Raw genomic sequence first — 17,856 nt, forward strand, 5'->3', positions numbered from 1 at the left:
ATATTTTGTTTATTTATGGATCAATTCTATTCAATTATTTTTTTTTATTTATAAACAGTAACTGGTATTTTTAATTCACATATTTTTTGTCATAATTATTGTTTATCCTTACATTTGTAAGTCACTTTGGATAAAAGTGTCTGCTTATGCTTAAATGTAAATGTATTATTCTTCTATTATCATTAGTTTTCAAAATTAAAATATCCTAAGTCTCTTTATTCTTTATTTAAAAAATGAAGGAAAGAACACACAGTACTCGGGTTTACCCAAATTTTATTTTAATCTCAAATCAGACATGAAAGTAAAACAGATTATTTCAACACAAGTAAAAGGTTCATTAAAAGAACAAAACAGGGCTGTAACTTTAGATATATATATATATATATACTTTATTTATTTTATCACACTTCATATGCATATATTAGATCAGAGTACAGTAAAACTGAACCAGATTTTTTAAAGCGCCATTCAATAAAAACACTTATAGCGATAGAAACCCAAATTCAGCACCATAACCAAAGGAACACCATCTTGCATTAATATAAGAATGCATTTGAAAATAAATACGCATTTAGAAAGAGAATAAAAAATGAGATCTGGGAATGCGTACAGCCATGTATGCTTACTGGAGCATTTGAACAGAATATAAAAGTAGTGATGTTTTCTGAATTGGAGATTTATTTGCCTTTGCCTGCTGACAGCATGACACCAAACTCCTGGATACTGATCTCTTTGTTATGATATTGCTGCACCTGGCGGTTTGTGATGTTTCCAGCCTTTAGTGCATCTTCAATGGCGAACTTCTTGCCCGATTTTCTGTCATGCAGAACAGAGGACTCGCCATTGGGACCCTTGACTGTGATCTCCTCCCAGTCACACTCTTGGCTCTGAAGGTTGACGAACATTTTCCACTCGATCAGGCCGAGCTTGTAAGCCTCTTCGGGCTTCATCTCCTTGCCGGTGTCCGGGTCAATGATAACAATTGAACGGCGGAGGTGACTTTCTCTTGATTCTCTTTTAACCTTCATGGAAGACAAACTCTTTTGAAGCGCTTCAATTTCTGTATCTTTTTCAATTCTTATACGCTGAAGTTCTTTAAGTTCGTTCTGCAAGGAATCCAGTCGAAGTTCCAGGTTTCTGCTACTCTCCACTGTAGTTGTTTCTGTGATTTGTCTGGTTTCTTTTGATGTGATCTCGATTTCGGATTGAAGCCTCCTCATTTCGTTTTGTAGTCGCTGGATTTCCTGCTGTAGCCTGTTGTTTTCTTCACGAACGTAGTCAAGGTCTTTGGACGATTTCGTACTGGTGAACTCCATCTCCGAAACCCTGGTGTTGAGGGTTTTAACTTCCACATCCAGTTCAGAGCGTCGCCTTTCCTCTTCAACAAGAGTCCTCCTCAGCCTTTCAATCTCCATCTCTGCTTCTGGGTCACGTTCAACTTGAACCTTTTCAGTTCGCACAACTTTTTCGCGAACTTCTGTTCTCTCAAGGGTCAACTGCTGCTGCACCAAGGCGTTGTACTCCTTTTCCAAGAGCATACGCTTGTGCCTCTCTTCCTCAACCTGAAGACGAAGGATAGAGTGCTCTTTTTCTTGCTGAGGATCCTGCTGTAGCACAACCTTTTGCTTTACTGTAACCTTCTCTCTGTTTTCCTTGTCCCTGATCTCTAATTCATTAAGCCGCACTCTCAGCCTTTGAATTTCGAGCTCGGCTTCTCTGCGAGCTTTGCGTTCACGCTCCAATTCTTCGAGCTGAAGATCTAAGTCGTTCTTTTGACGTTGCAGCCGGAGCAGCTCTTCTTTCAAGATCTCCCTTTGTTTCTGTTCATTGCTGATATTTTGACTAAGTGTGTCACATTCAGATTTCAAAACTAGATCCTGCTCCACCTTCACAACTTCTTGTTGGACAATCTTTTCCCTCACCTGTGACAAGTCCATCTTCTTAATCCTTATTCTTTCTTCGTTGGTAGCCCTTTCACTTTCCAGGTCCAAACGTTTCCTTTGTTCCTCAGCCAGTTTTCGCTTAAGACTCTCTATCTCCTCCTTGGTTTTAGGATCTTCTCTATATTGCACAATCTCATTTACCACCTCTTTAGTCTGAATCTGAGGCTTGGTGTCTTTCCATCTTTGAATCTCTTCTGTGAGTTGAAGGATCTCCAACTCGAACTTCTCTGTTTGGTGGGTTTTGTCTACAATTTCGTTTCTGAGTTGTTCCAGTTCTCTTTCTGTTGCTGGGTCAGTCTTGTATTTAATGACCTCTTTGATGATTTCTTTGTATTCAATTTGTGGTCCTCTGTTTCTAAGCATTGTCAATTCATCTTGCAAGGACTTCAGCTGAAGTTCTGAATTTCTGAACCTTCTCTGCTGCTCTACAAGTTCAAGTCTAAGATTTGCCACCTCAGCCTCTGCCTTAGGTTCAGGTCGAACAATCTCACGCACCTTCTCCTGAATGATGACCTTAGATTTCTCTTCCTCCAGGCTAGTAATCTTGCGTGTAATGTCGGTTTTCTCTCTTAATAAACTACTGCGTTTGGATTTTTCATCCTCATACTGTCTTCTTAGGTTCTCTACCTCTCTCTCCAATGCCATGTCTTTCTCAACTTTCACAACCTCTTTGATGGTGATCTTCTCCTCAGCCATTGCCTTTTCCTTTTCAAGACGCTTTAGTTTCTCCTGCAGGAACCGAAGTTCATCTTCAAGTTGTTTACGGCTATCGATTTCCGTTTGTTTTCTATCAAGCAGCAATCTGTATTCGCTCTCAAGTTTAGGGTCATTTTGAACCTTAATAACTTCCTCCTCCCTGATGACTTCCTGCTCTCTGTTTTTCTCCTCTGCAAGTATAGTCACTTGCTTCTGAATCTGAATGACTTCATTTTCTCTGATCATTTTTAGTCTTTTAACTTCCTCTAGCTCCTCTCTCAATCTCCTGAGTTCCTCCTCCTGCGCCTTGTCTCTTTCAATGCGGAGCACCTCTTTGACTGTATACTGCTGGGCTCCCTCTTTCATTTCGGTCTCGATCCCACGGAGCTTTACACGGAGGGTCTCCAGCTCACTCTCCAAGACACGAGTGGTCCTGCTTTCTTCTAGAAGTTTCTGCTGGACCTTGTTATATTCTTCATCCAGTTGAGGATCAGGCACCTTCTTGATGACCTCATTCTTGATAATTGTATCCTGTGGTTTTTGGCCCTCCAGTAAATAAATGTCACTCTGGATTGACTGAAGTTCTCTTTCCAGTTGTTCTCTACGCTGGACTTCTTCCTGAAGCTGTTTTTTGATTCTCCAGGGCTCTTCTCCTGGTGCTGAGGATTTCACGGATTGGATTTCTTGCCTCATTACTGAAACCTCTGGTTGCTATAAAGAATGATGATATATAGCAAAACATGTTAGAATAGTTTTTGTATAAGATTATTGGTATAAACTGCATTTGATAATATACTGTACCTGGTTAAGAAGACCTTGGGTGAACTCTAAGTTCTGCAGTCTCTGTTTGTTCACAGCATTCACTTCAGTAAATTTGGCCTCAATAGCGGATTCCTGTTGAACACAAGATTAATGTTTTAACTTTACCGTACAGAAATAATGTAATAAAATGCTAACAAAAGCTAACTATTCAATCCAGAAAAACAGTTTAGGTTTGAGAAATACAATCACCTCTCTGTTCACTTTCACAGCAGGAGACTCAAGTCTGGTCCTTTTGTATGTTTGAGGAACCAAGCCATCTTCAAGGTCAAGAATAGATTTAAACCGTTCAGCTTCATTTTCGTAGTCCTGAAAGCAACAACACAAAACATTCATATTTCTTTGAATACACAAGATCACAAGGTAATCCATTTTGGGCCCTATTTTAACGATCTGAAACGCAAGTGCGAAGCGCAACGCGCAAGTGAGTTTGTGGGCGGATCTTGGGTGTTGTTGCTATTTTCCCGGCGTGAGAAATAACTCTTACGCCGGGCGCAAATCAATAAGGGGTTGGTCTGAAGTAGGTTCATTATTCATAGGTGTGGTTTGGGCGTAACGTCAAATAAACCAATCAGAACGCTATCCAACATTCCCTTTAAACGCAAGGGCGCAAGTTCCGTGGCGGGTTGCTATTATTATGACGGATTTACCAGGCGCACGCCAGGAGCGGTTCACAGCCGAGGAGACCGACGTCCTTGTACGGGGGAATCCCAAGCTTGCCAGCATAAATCGGGCACGCCGTGTAACGGGAGGTGGATCTGCCTCAGGACCTGACGCCAGCAGAGGACATCACTGCGTCCACCCTCACCGCTGAAAGGGTTTGGGGTAGGGATGGGCATTCGATTAAATTTTTTTAGTCGATTGTCGGGAGAATTAACGATCGACTATCGATTAATCATTAATATTTTTATAATAACAAATTATTATTTAACTTTTATAATTCAAAAATGTTGAATACAAAAATACAGCGTGTTTTCCTCCATGAGACCTTTATTACGAGATCAACTTGTGGCAAACAGTTAAACTACATTTAGTTAGACAAACGGAACATATATGCGCTTGAATATGCGGTGCTCTAATGACCTCTTCTTGATTATTTTTTTGAAATCAAAACGGAAGGTGACAGATAACGGAGTATGGTGTCAAATATTGCACCCTGGTGGTAAAATGTTAAATTGCTGCCACACAGTGAAATTCATTTAATTGCTTCAAGACACACGCTACGCTAGGCAACGCAACCTGCATTAGATAAAAAAAGTATTCGATTAATCAATAACAAATTAACATAATCGACTAAATTCTTAACGATCAATTATCGATCATCGATTAATCATGCCCATCCCTAGTTTGGGGGCTTTGAAATCGGACCCAAGAAACGCAAGGTCCAACCCCAAAGTAGACTAACAAATCAAGTTCATATACATTAAGGTTTCTTATGAAAACATTTAAATTATTATTTACATAAAATAAACGTAATACAGCCACACAACAAACTTATGAAAATATTTTAATCGTTATTTGCATGAGAATTTTTTAACGCAGCCACACAATAAATAAAAACTATCACCACAATGCTCACCACTATGATTCCCCTTATCTCGTGTATTAATATTTTTTAGTGTAACAATTTATGATTTGCAAAAATAACTGTTGCATCTGTGTAGATTAGATGCAAAGTGTATGCGCGTTCTGCACGCTATACATTATGGTCAAGCATGCGCCCTTAAAATAGCATAATGAACAACGCGCAACGCGCCACTGACTTTAAACTTTTTTTTTCTGGTCAGTGGCGCAATTGTTTTTTGAAACTGCAAAATAGCATCAGGGATGGTTTGCGCCGGAACACGCCTCTTTTTTTGCGCTGAAACGCCCAGGGAGCGCAGATCATTCCCTAGTTTGTCGACGTGCGTCTGTGGAGGGAAAAACCCGCTGTGCGCCGTTGCAAAATACGAATGATACATGCGTCACTGACAAAGTCAATTGCGCTGGGTGCAAGATAGGGCCCATTAAGTAATTCAAAACTGTTTTCATACCTTGACCGCTTGCTGGTAAAGCTGTGCATTTTTTGCCACACTGTTCAGGTCGGATTCTTTTCTTGCGATTTCAGAAAGCAGACTCTGTGAATTTTTAACACAGTTTTTGCATAAATTAATCGAATTTGACACTGATGTAAATTTCATGATGGGTAGGATAGTTGACCTACTCTTTGATTTTTCAGCTTTGTGTCAATCTGTCTGACATCATCAGTTTCCCGTGGCTCATAGTTTGGCATTCGAGAAAGCCAACTATTGAGGTTGTCATAATCATTTTGATAGTTGGATTGGGCCACTTTGGCTTTTTGCAGACATTTTGATCTGTAAAATTGAAATAAGTTAAATCATTAAAGGTGTATTTTATATTGTACACTTAAAAAAAGAGTGCTAAATAGCACTAAAAGCTTCATAGGGGAACCATATTTAGTGCTATATAGCATCTATGGAGAACCATCTGGGGTGATATAGCACCAGATATGGTTCTATATAGCACAACATGGTTCTTACACAGGTGCTATACAGTATGGCACTTAAATTGGTTCCCATATGATTACGAGCCAGTGAACCACTTTTAGTGCAATTTAGCACCGTTTGTTTTTACATATGAGTTCTTACATATTTTATTGTTTTTCATTCCAGTTGATTACCATTGGACTATTGGATATATTTTAAAGCAATTTGATTTCACTGCAGAATTGTCTGATGTAATTTGCTTGGAACTCCAATCTAAAATGCCAAAGACTCAGCATCAACTTACCTCACATCAATCTGTCTGTTCAGGTTGTCAAAGCGTTTGTTGAGTTTCTGAACATCTGCCTCCTGTCTCTCAATATCAGGACAGTGTTCTTGAACTTTGGTGGCCATGTTGTTGCAGCTAGCCTTGGCAGCTCTCAGGTTTTGCTCGTTCTCTGCGAGGACACCTCTTTTCAACCTCAGCTCAGATGCAATGTCCTATAGAAGAGAATGCATGAGACACAAAAGCATAGGGACCCTTAAAAAATATCATGTTTATAGACTCTAGAGTTTTACATCCAACTCGCGCTGGGTCCTCTCCAGTGAACTGATATCAGATGGGGCAACCTCCTCTCTTGCCAGTTTGTTTTCATAGGTGGACAGTAGGTTTTTGCCATTCTGCAAGGAATTCTCCAGTCTATTGGAATTTTGCAGTCTACAAACACACACAATGTTTCGGCATAAAAATTCAATTTCTCATTTAGGTGTATGAACGGTTTATGAAGGGAAATTATACATACTTCTCGTCGGCACAATTCAGAAGCAAGTCCACTTTGTTATATTTTTTGTTTGTCTCATCCACCTTAGAATACAGCTGTGGGGCGCTTGCACATTGGGGAGTTGATCTGAGGAAGGTCTCTGCCTCCTTTATTTTTGCGGACTTTTCTGGCTCGATCCTACGGACAGCAGTGTTAATGTCCTGCAAAGAAAATCATGGATTAAAACTTGCAGATAATGCAGAAATTCCTCAATGTAGGCAGGATATGAAGTAATGCTTAGCATTTGAATCTCACTAAACTTGAGATTTCACAGTGTAAGACACCTATTATAAAATCAAGATACATTCAAATATCAACCTTCATACCCTCATGCCCTGTAATCTATCAGCACTGTCCTGAACAGGTCGTGTCTGCTCCAGTGGGGGGCGCAGTTGAGAGTAAATGGCCTTCTCTTGCTTGTCCAGATCACCAATCACTTTATCCAGTCCTGCCATCAGCTGACGACACTGCTGCTCTTGTTTATCTATGAATGGTCAGATTAAGTCGATTCAATAAAGAGCTCTGTATATAAATATTTTATATTGACAGCAGAATCAATCTAGCTGAACCATGGCATTACAGCGTCATTAAATAAGCATTTAGTGAATTACATCTAAATCACTTAATTTTACGTTTAGTTTATGTATTTAGTTTATTTAGTGCGTAGTTAAACAATTACAAGGAGTAAACATACCTTGACCGCTTGTGCTATCTCTCCTCAGCTCCCCTAGCCTATTCTGCAATGCAGCTTTGCTGCCAGACACTTTTTGTTTGATGCCTTTATGCTGGTTTATTAGACTGCAGAAAACAAAGTTTTTATATTAATGACAGTCACATCTGTATAAACGGAAAAATTTTGCTGTGGTTCAACATGACAGGAGATATAGAAGACAACCAACTTTTCAGAAGTGGACACAGCTTCGGGGTCAGTGGGTGGGATTATAAAACACACTCCTGGAACGTTCATGGTGCGTCCGTTCGTGTCCTTCACATCCCATTTGGGACCGTTGTTCCTGAGCAGGGTGTAGCGTGCTCCTCGTGCAATGGAGCCCTGTGTTGTACAAATAAGCAAAGTGAGCTGTGTTTCAACATGACACACACATTCAAAAACACGAATTCTTTAAATCAGTGTAAAATTCATACAAAATCCTCTGTACACGTCTCCAGAGGTTTAAACAAGATGAATCGTTTGGTTAAAGGCCGTCTTAAGGATTTAAATACATTAGAAAGAGGGCATCCGAAGCCGAGTGTGTAACATTTTTCGGTGCTTACTCATGATAATAGCTGATGTTTCTTTGACAGGAATTAGCAGAGCTCTAAGCTGCATGCAAAGATTGAGAAACCCTGTACCTCTTCAGTCTCGTATTCGCATAGAGCCTCGATAGGGAGAAGTTTCTGAGGAGTCTCTCTGCGGTACTTCAGAGGGAGAACCTGCAGGCTGCGCTTCTGAAGAGATTTGAGTCGCTCGTCGTAATGATCCATAGCCTTTGCTTGGTCCTGTAAATACAAATGCAGACCATAAGATACGAAAGATTTAACATACACACATAGTAAATGTGGCACAAACTAAAACAATGTATTTACATCCAGGTCCCCAATCAAGCCCTCCAGCTGATACATGTCTTTAAACTCAGGGTTATACTTCTGGCTGATCTCGGTGTCCAGACGCTTAAGTAAATCACCAGTGTCTCTTGCATCCTTTTGGAACTGTAAAGATGAAAAGCCACAACTGAGCAAGACTGAAAGCAGATGTGAGATTTTTAGGTTTCTGTATTTATATCACTTACTTTGTGATAGTCATCCATGTTCTTGAGGTGAGTCTCTTCGCAAATGAGCAAGTTGAGATATTCCTTCCAATCTGCATGGACTGCCTCCATGTGGGCCTAAACATAAGACTTGTGTAAGAAAAGGCAAAACGTACTATCGTATTACATCTTATAGACGGTTTCATCGGACGCACACTTGCCGTGACGCGATTACGCATCTGGTCTGAACTTCACTTCCGGTTTCTATTTGTATAATGGTCTGACTTGCTAAAACTGAACTCTTAAACAAATACCTTGTCGAAAAACAAATGTTTTGATTTCCTAGGTAATCTATGTGCTGTTTATTTTGCTTGTTATATAAATAAACTACTTTAAACGAATTTAGTTGTTATTTATTGTTAGCGCAGTTTACCTCAAGTTACGTGTTTTTCACGAAAGCCCTCTGTTTATGTTGTTACTGCTGAAACCGTCTATATTTGTAAACTCAAAAACACAAAATAAGCAAAGAATAGAACTGTGCAGAGCACAATATATCAGAATTTTTAATAAAACATATTAGGGCTGTCAAATGATTAATCATGACTAATTGCATACAAAATAAAAGTTTGTGTTTGCATAGTATTTGTTTGTGTTATGTGTATAAAAATACATAAACATGAATGTATATATTTAAGACCCATTTACATGTGTGTGCGTGTGTGTGTGTGTGTGTGTGTGTGTGTGTGTGTGTTATATATATATTGCAAGCACAACTTTTATTTTGTATACAATTAATAATGAATGATCGTTTGACAGCCCTAAAACATACAGGGGTGGTTTCCCGGACAGGGATTAGCTTAAGCCAGTATTAGCCCATAGTTTAATTAGTAAATATAACTAGTTTTAACAAACATGCCTTACTAAAAACATTACTGGTGTGCATTATGAGGTAAAACAAAGGGCACTGATGTATTTAAAGATATGTCAGTGCAAGTTTTTTTCAGTTTGGACAGCTCTTACATTTATTTTAGTCTAGAACTAGTCTAATACCTTTCTGGGAAACCACCCCATAATCTATACTTAAGCCTCATATCACGGGATCCCTAATGATTCCCACACCCTTGCTTTTATATGCATAAATATGAAGCTAGCTAAATAAAAAAGTCAATAAGTAAGCAATAAGGTACAAGAGGCTGTGCTGTATCGTGGCATAAGTCATGGCTGAATTACGTTGTAAGGCATTAAAGAATATATTTATCCCTCCATATATTTCAATGCAAGGTAATATTCACGTTGCATTGAAAGAAAAACTTTTTGTCATGAACATGTAAACATAACCGTTTTATAAAGGTTAAAGAAAAATATAGTTTCAACATCAAAAATACACATTATAAAATTAACTTGTATTTAGAATATATTTAAAATATTTTTATAAATAATACATTTTTGCCATATGGGATGTAAAATTAGAAATGTATTTGCTTGCCCTTGAAATACATTTTGAAATATATGTTGATATATGAAGGTTAAATCTAAATATATTTCAAAATTTAAAAATATATTCAATTGAGCATGACTTTCTACAAAATGTATTTCACATATATTTTAATATATTTTTGGCCAGAGAAATTTTTTTTCTTTCCGTATGGGGTTCAAGATACAGCACTAGCCTTGAGTACCTTATTGCTTTTATAAAACATTTACCACACAATATTAATAAATATTAACGCAAAAAATATATATTTCTTGAGTAAAATCACTAAAATTCCTTCTGTTGGAAAAAATAGTCCTTGATTGACTGGGAGAAGCAGCATAAGTTTACGTTGCTAAGTGTGTTTGCTAAGGGTGCTGCGCAGTGATACAAAGAATCGTTGGGTGCAGCAGTCATATCTGTGTTTTATTGTTAATCAAGGACTGGTATTAACCGTTTTATCATCATCATCATTTGACTTTCCGTTGTATCCAGCAGTATTTGTGATGGTAATGTTATAGAACAAATAAATTGTGACAGTACCGAAACAACATTTTTCCCTGGATGATTCTGCTCGACAAGCTTCTCTCCATCTTCATTCAGCTGGGTGATGGTCTTCTCCTTTGGCTCTAGACACTTGCTGATGAAGTTCTGTTATCAATTACAAAGCATCATGTTAAATGTATACGTAGTTATATAATGTAACGTTACAATAATGTTTAATCCATGAGAACAACACCTGCACACAACTTCCCCATACAGAAGTAAATCGGCAGATTAAGTGGGTGTCTTTTTGCCATTTAGTATTGCTATATGGCAGAACAGTATGTATATTCATTTACAGTAAGCAAATCATTATGCATTTCTGAGCCTTGCCTCATACTGCCTTTTTCGGGCAGGGTAGTCAAGGTTGTTATCGGTCCAGTCATAGGTTATCCGCTCATCCGCCTGCTGGTCTAACCAGTAGAGCTCGTTGGTGCAACGCTGCATGTAATCCCTCAGACTGAGCAGGTTCTTCTGTCGAGCAGTGGAACTCGCCTGAGAGGAAAAAATGAATCATCAGCTCTCACATTGAGACAATGATATCATGGAGCCAATTTGGTAAAATCCAACTTGGAATATCTAAATGGACCCACCAGTAGTTTGTTGTACTTCTCCTGCTGCCCATTACTGCCCTGTTATGCAAACAAGAAAATGAGTCACAGGTGTCACATCAATGCCAAACATTTCGTATGTTGTAAAATTGCATTTTAAAACAATCAGTCACATTTTACCCTGTCTCCGTTGACATATGGAGCCAGTGCCTCCACTTCGCTATGAAAAATGTTGTGCTCTTCCACTTCATTTTCGATAGTTGGTATGTCCTGGCCAAATCCTTTGTTGTTCAGATTTGCCTGCATCGAAACATTTTTGTACATGAATGAATCATGCTTGTGAATCACACTAAGCGAAATGTCAAACGAATGGAATATTTAGCTACACACCTGTTTTTCATCAATCACCTTCCCCCAGTTAACAATGGGAACCTGCTCCGATCTTGTGACATTGTAAATGCGATTGTGGTCATCGCGAAGCTTCATCACGCGATAACGCAGCTGCTTCATACTGTTACATTAAAGACAAACGTCACTCAGGATTCAGATTATCTTTATATATTTGTGTGTGTACACCATGCATTCAATTCTGACTATTTCAGATAAATGTGAGCTTAGAGCGGCAGATATAATGGATGTACTCACTCCTTCTCAATCATCTCAGCCTGAGGGTGTTTCAAACGCGAGGCTTGGGCCGCATCCGCATCCAGACTATTTAATAGCTCCAGAGAGTTCAGGATCCTTTTGTTGTTGTCCTCCTGGTACAGGGGCGGCTTGTTTTCATTGATTTTCTGGATGTCCTAAAAGCATGAATGGTCCACAGATGGAAAATTATTTTCAGCCATACTCATTTAAAAACGAAGTGTCAGTAATTGTCTTAAATTTGTAATCCAGAGATGTGCTGTATTTACCCTGTTGAGATTCTGTTCAGTCTCATAGATGTTTTTCTCCACCTTGTCTGCATTCTTCTGCAACTTGTCAATCAGGGCAGTCAGTTCACTGTTGTCTGTTGTCCTGAAGTTAAAACAAATACAACGCATTTTGTTACTTTACTAATCTGGATATGCAAGATTTTTGTAGGTCTTTTGCAAACATATAGGCTCCTGCTGATGCAAAAATGATTTTATGCTACATCTTTGGATCTAGGACCAAACATCTCAAGTCAGGTTTAAATGAGATGGGGTGATAATGAGGATAAACAAGAAGTTAAAAACAGTTTCATTTAAAATCATCTGATCCAGATTTTTTTCAAGAGACAAAAATAATCTCTCATACTCTCTATACTGGACTAGATTATATGTACATTTGTAGCAGTGCAGTTCACCATTAATGCACCTCACACTTTACAGGGGACATATTATGAAAAACGTTTTACATGTTTAAGTGCTATAATTGTGTCCTCAATGCTTCTATCAACCTAGAAAATGTGTAAAAGAACAACCAAGTAACTCAGTTTTGGTAAACCATTCTCTGCAAGCATGTGAAAAAAATAAGTCATTGAAATTTAGCTCCCCTTGTGATGTCAGAAGGGGATAATACCGCCCCTTAATCTGCACTATCCAACCACAGCACTGCCATTTAGTGCAGAGATCAGCTCATTTGCATTTTAAAGGACACACCCCAAAATAGTATGTTTTTGCTCAAACCTACAAAGTGGCAATTTTAACATGCTATAATACATTTTCTATATGGTATTTTGAGCTAAAACTTCACAAATGTACACCAAAGATTTATTATAAAACGGGCAGTTCTGGTTCTTCATTCTGATTGGTTGAAACGCGTTCTAAGCCGTGATAAAATACACCGGTAACCTCATGTTCAGACCACATTACATAAGTATCACTGCGCCACTGTTACTGCGTATTGATTTATGAAAATAAACACCACAGTCTTAAATTATATTTTTAATTTGTCTACAATTGCACAATTAATGGCGATATCCAGATGAATGTCAATAAATATTGTTGAGTCATCTCGTCGATAAAGAGAAAACGTTGTCTGAGGATTTTATAACTCAAGTTCATACGTCCGCTATTATCCACTGGGTGGCGATCTTACCCAACTTAAACACTGACGCATTCACTGAAAACACCGTGTAGTACTGTTCATGGCTCCGTCTGAATCTGATCTCTTACTAAAGTTCTTCACAAAGATGGAATTATCTCCGCTTTTAATAAAACAATTTGAGAGGTGATAAGAGATCAAATGAAGGTAGGATGAAATGTTTTTTTGTTTGTTTTTGTTTCAAAGCGGATGGTCTGTTCTTTCATTTGATATTTTATGTTTATATAAAGAAGATAATTTTCTGGAAGGCATTAAACTAAAACTGGGTGGCAACTTAAAAAAAAAACGCTGACGGGGAAAGAGTTCAGCATGCTTCCAAGCATATTTGATCATCACTTCAACAGTTGCACGATATAAATGTTAATGTATAAATTAGATGAATGGTGATTTATAAAATAAACACCACAGTCTTAAATCATATTTTCATTGTGTCTTTGCTGTGTCGTGTCTGTGTTGGTTGGGAACTGCGCTCTGTTTCAGTCACACTTGATTCTGAGGAACTACTTTGTTTGGCGGAAGAGATATATTTGTACTAATATAATTACAACTTTTTTGGGTTTTATTTTATAAAATCCCGCTAACGTTATGCATATGAAGTAACCGTTTTATAAACGCAATAAACCCCCTCGAAGCAGTGGGGTTACAGTGCATTTTATAACAGCTAAGGGGGTTTTAGAACAACGCCCCTTAGCTGTTATAAAATGCACTGGTAACCCACTGCTTCTCGGGGTTTATTGCTTTATTTTACATCTTAAAAAAATCTTGTGAAATGTCCCCTTTAACCTTAATAATGGCTTTTGACGGTGTAACCTAATGTATTAAGATGCATTACGTCATATTAAATAATATTTCTGACTCATTCACCTTGGATGTTACCACATAATTTAAACATTTCCCTTATTTACAGTCTGGAATAGTAAGAATGCATTCTTTAAACCCAGAAAAAATGCTACTTTACAGTGTTGGGCAGACATGACTAAACATGAAAAACATCTGCAAAGCTTGGCCCAAATTTGCCTCAAGGACAAGACCTATTATTTACCATTCAACAGCATAAATTATTAATAATGGGACATGTTCATAGTAATTACAAATATCTCAAATGATTCTGTCATTCCATAAAAGACACAGCACAACACATAAAGCACAACATAGGTTAAGTTTCAATTGAGAAACACAACCACAGAACTGTCCATAGTTCATCGGTTTACAAGTTTAGAGTAAAATCTACATGTAAATTAAAGTGAGAAAATGAGTTAAATGAGGGTGTTTGACACCCAAACAGGTCTAACAGGTTTTACTATACCTGTACGACTATACATGTGCTATTTTTGTAAGCAGGTTACAAAAGACTCCCTGTCTTATTTGCTCTAAATACACCAGCTCTTAAAAACACATCTAAATGTGTGGCAAAGGATCACTTGGCTGTTGTTAAAACATGACATTATAAGGAGTTTCAGAACATGTTTTACAACTACGAAATATTAAACAAGGCAATACTTTAATTACTTGTGTAAAATTGCCTGATTGATGTAATACTAAAAAATTCACCTGTAGCTGACATGTCAAGAGAAAATCATTTCATCTTAATGAATAGTTCTGGGTGTGGTAATAATCACTTATTGCCTCCCTGCTCCTCTCCCTATTACAGGTGTTTCCTTATCAAAACATAAAAAACACCAAGCCGACATAAATAAATAATTAATAAGAATAATAAGATCAGTTAAAAACCTGGCCATCCTAAAGAACAGGGCTATTATACTGTGTTGTCCATTATAAACACACTGCTCATATCCCAGCATGTCGTGTTTCTGTCAGAACCAAAAAAAGTGGATAAACAAGTCAGCAAACTTGGCACATCTGACACTTTGTGACACCGAATGTGTGGTGCGGTTAAAGAACACCCAAAGATGACCTAAACACTAAACTATGCGTTTGGGTACAGATCTTTTTTTCTGTGCATCTGCAACCAATAAAAATGAAAATCAACAAAAATTGGACTGTAATCCTAGAGTACAACCCTCCATAGTAACTGTTAACTACTCTGTGCTGTTTTCAACATATCAGTGGGAACTAAGGAGTCCTTTGACTGCTGCTGGATAAAAACTTAAGGCGACACTCATCTGTCAAACCAGCATTAATGTAAGCATGTTTAAACTTGAACTTCTGTCACATCAATTGCACTTCTCAAGGTGCTTTAAACACTTGCAATGCAACCTGATCACTCTGATGTAAAGATAAAAACAGCTATTAAACGTATTAAAATCAACCTACATCATGTAAAGAACATTATGTGACCATAATATTACCTTCATATCATTACTGTTGAATGAGTAAGATCATGTAAAATTAAAATAAAGTCATTGATGCTCCTCATCTCAAAATTAGGGATTTGACATATTACTACCATACAGTAGCAAACTGGCAGAATGTGTTAGGTTACTCAATTCTTAACTTTCACCCTGAAGGGTAAGTCAGTATGAAGGTTATCTGGGTGTTTATTAGCAGCTCTTCCCATTCAACGTGATCACTCAACACACTCCATGCAGACCTGCAGCTAAAACCAGACATTTTGTTTTTGCGTTACCAGCAAGGTAACGTTAGCATTTAAATGTGCCGCGAGACCACCCCAATGACAAACATGTAGAGAAAAACTTATTCAAAGTCACGCAATATTAAATCTGAACAGTGAAAACTTATCCAACCTGTTACAGCGCCTTCACTTTCCGCCACACCCTTACTACAAGAACATTAAACAAATGTGAACGTAGAAAAAAAATGAAAGGTTTAAAATACGCATTAACTTAGTAACATGGCTATGTAATAGTGATAGTGAAACGACGAATGCTAAAAACGAACCCTCTGTAAAGAATAAACGCGAGTAAGATTCAGCCTCAGTAAAAATGAATCTCAGTATAGAAAACATCAGTAACTGAATCATTATAGAATAAAACTCAGTTAAGTCTGAACCTCAGAAAAGAAAAAACCTCAACTTCGTTGAAAAAATGAATCTCGGTAAAGAATAAACCACAGTAAAAATAAACCTCAGCAAATAATAATCACGCAACGTTTTCTTCCAGCGTCAGTATCGATTCAAAGACCTGGACATATAGGACACAGACACACACAGCATGATGTATCCGCTTGGCACCGACCTTTTATCCGTGATGGTCACGGTGTTCTTTGACTTCTTTTTACTGAACATGATGACAGCTGCGGAGTTTCATCAACACCCGTCTGAAAAGATGGCACAGTTTAGGTTCCACTCTGGATGATTTTCACCTGAAGCGTCTTACAGGACAGGTACTGTACAACTCGCATACAACGCCCACAGCGAAAGATCAACAACCCTCCCACGAACGTAAACTCTTGCTGTCCTTCAAGAGTGTAGTCACGCTTTCAAAACATCAACTCCAGTTAAAGCGCGAGCTGGTGCACGCCCCTTTCTGTCAAGATATACCTGCAGCCAATCAAAACAGAGGCGTTGACTTTTTCTCTTCCGTCTACACTTGCATCTGCTTGACAGTGGTTTCATATAGAAATGTCAACTCATTGATTATTTATGTATTTATTATTATTTTGAATAATCATCATTTATTTCATATAAATGACTTTTTCTGGGTTTTAACACACACATGCGGGTCAGTACAGCATGTTTAATTTTATTGTTTTGCCATTGAGGAATGATTCATACACGCACAGTGTGAGCTCAACTGAGAGTTTACGTAACCTTTGTATGGGATTCGGTTACACTGAGCACAAGCATTCATAAAGGCCAAAACTGTTACAAAAGATATGCATTGTGTGGTATCAGCCTAATTAATTAAATATTAATGAATAATCTCTGTTGTATTTAAAGTTCAAAACAGGGCCTCATGCACAATAGAGAGAATCCTACTTCTTAGAGAAAAAGTCATGGGAACCGGGTATTGTTGGATAACTAAAAACAATGATTCATCAGGGGGTGTGTGTATGTGTGTATTATTGTGTTTCAGTGTCTGTTTTTGAATGGAAGCAGATGGAAACTTAACAGCAAAACAGCAATTTTCCTTCCTCTACTATTTCATTCATGTTGCATGCCCTAGGCCCAACACTATATAAACAATGAAGCCTTTTTGAATTCATCAGGTGTCAGACTGTAGAACAATCATGCTGTAACATGCACACAACCAGAACAAAGCACAGTGCAATGTATATATGTATATGATTTTTAGTGCTAACCAATGACCCAGAATGCATTTCAAGTTCTCTGAATTACACTTAAAGGGACAGTCACCATTCACTTTGTCTGGCAAAATTGGCAGTATCAACATTCTCGAAAACCTGTTTGTTTTGTTTCCACAAATGAAACAGCACAAAGGTGAGTAAGGTACTTTATTTGTGCATGTATGCATTTGGCAGATGCTTGTCTCCATAGCGACTTACAGTACTTTTTTATTCAAGCTATACATCTTTTATGTGTATAGTATGTGTGTTTCCCTACACTCAAGGTCACTGGGGTGATATACACTTTCAAAAAGTATATCTCTATACATGTCTGTACCTTGATGGCCCTTTAAATGGTACAATCGTACCATTAGACAGCTTTTTTAACTTTTTCTGAGAGTGTAGGAATCAAACCCACAACCTTTGAGCTGCTAATGCAATGCTTTGCAAGACTTAATAGCAACAGATTTTTATTTTGAAAACATAATAAAGGCTTAGCTTAAAAATCCATAAA

The 17,856-nt window shown here is 37.9% G+C and overlaps 1 protein-coding gene across 1 annotated transcript; it reads right to left on the reverse strand.

Moving 5' to 3' along the window:
* Nucleotides 1-256: 256 nt before the first annotated feature.
* On the reverse strand, nt 257-16,539 carry ppl (periplakin). The gene is made up of 22 exons (XM_065271896.1): nt 16,292-16,539; nt 11,984-12,086; nt 11,718-11,872; nt 11,463-11,583; nt 11,253-11,372; nt 11,115-11,153; nt 10,855-11,016; nt 10,522-10,629; nt 8,550-8,645; nt 8,347-8,469; nt 8,113-8,259; nt 7,662-7,813; nt 7,457-7,560; nt 7,089-7,246; nt 6,745-6,923; nt 6,521-6,659; nt 6,249-6,442; nt 5,662-5,812; nt 5,492-5,575; nt 3,651-3,767; nt 3,441-3,533; nt 257-3,350 (listed from the first exon to the last, which is right to left on the reverse strand). Exons 1-22 carry the CDS (start codon nt 16,339-16,341, stop codon nt 678-680), a joined length of 5,268 nt encoding a protein of 1,755 aa, XP_065127968.1. The 5' UTR covers nt 16,342-16,539; the 3' UTR covers nt 257-677.
* Nucleotides 16,540-17,856: the final 1,317 nt, after the last annotated feature.

Source organism: Paramisgurnus dabryanus, chromosome 3 (genome assembly GCF_030506205.2).
Source record: "Paramisgurnus dabryanus chromosome 3, PD_genome_1.1, whole genome shotgun sequence".
In the NCBI taxonomy this organism is placed as follows: Eukaryota; Metazoa; Chordata; class Actinopteri; order Cypriniformes; family Cobitidae; genus Paramisgurnus; species Paramisgurnus dabryanus.

What these genes read in the sequence shown, in the direction of transcription:
- ppl (XM_065271896.1), bottom strand. Translation starts at nt 16,341, where the DNA reads ATGTTCAGTAAAAAGAAGTCAAAGAACACCGTGACCATCACGGATAAA. An exon ending in GCTTGATTGGGGACCTGGAT is followed by an intron (nt 8,260 to 8,346) that starts GTAAATACATTG and finishes TTGTATTTACAG; the next exon opens with GACCAAGCAAAGGCTATGGA. An exon ending in CCCAAGGTCTTCTTAACCAG is followed by an intron (nt 3,351 to 3,440) that starts GTACAGTATATT and finishes CATTCTTTATAG; the next exon opens with CAACCAGAGGTTTCAGTAAT.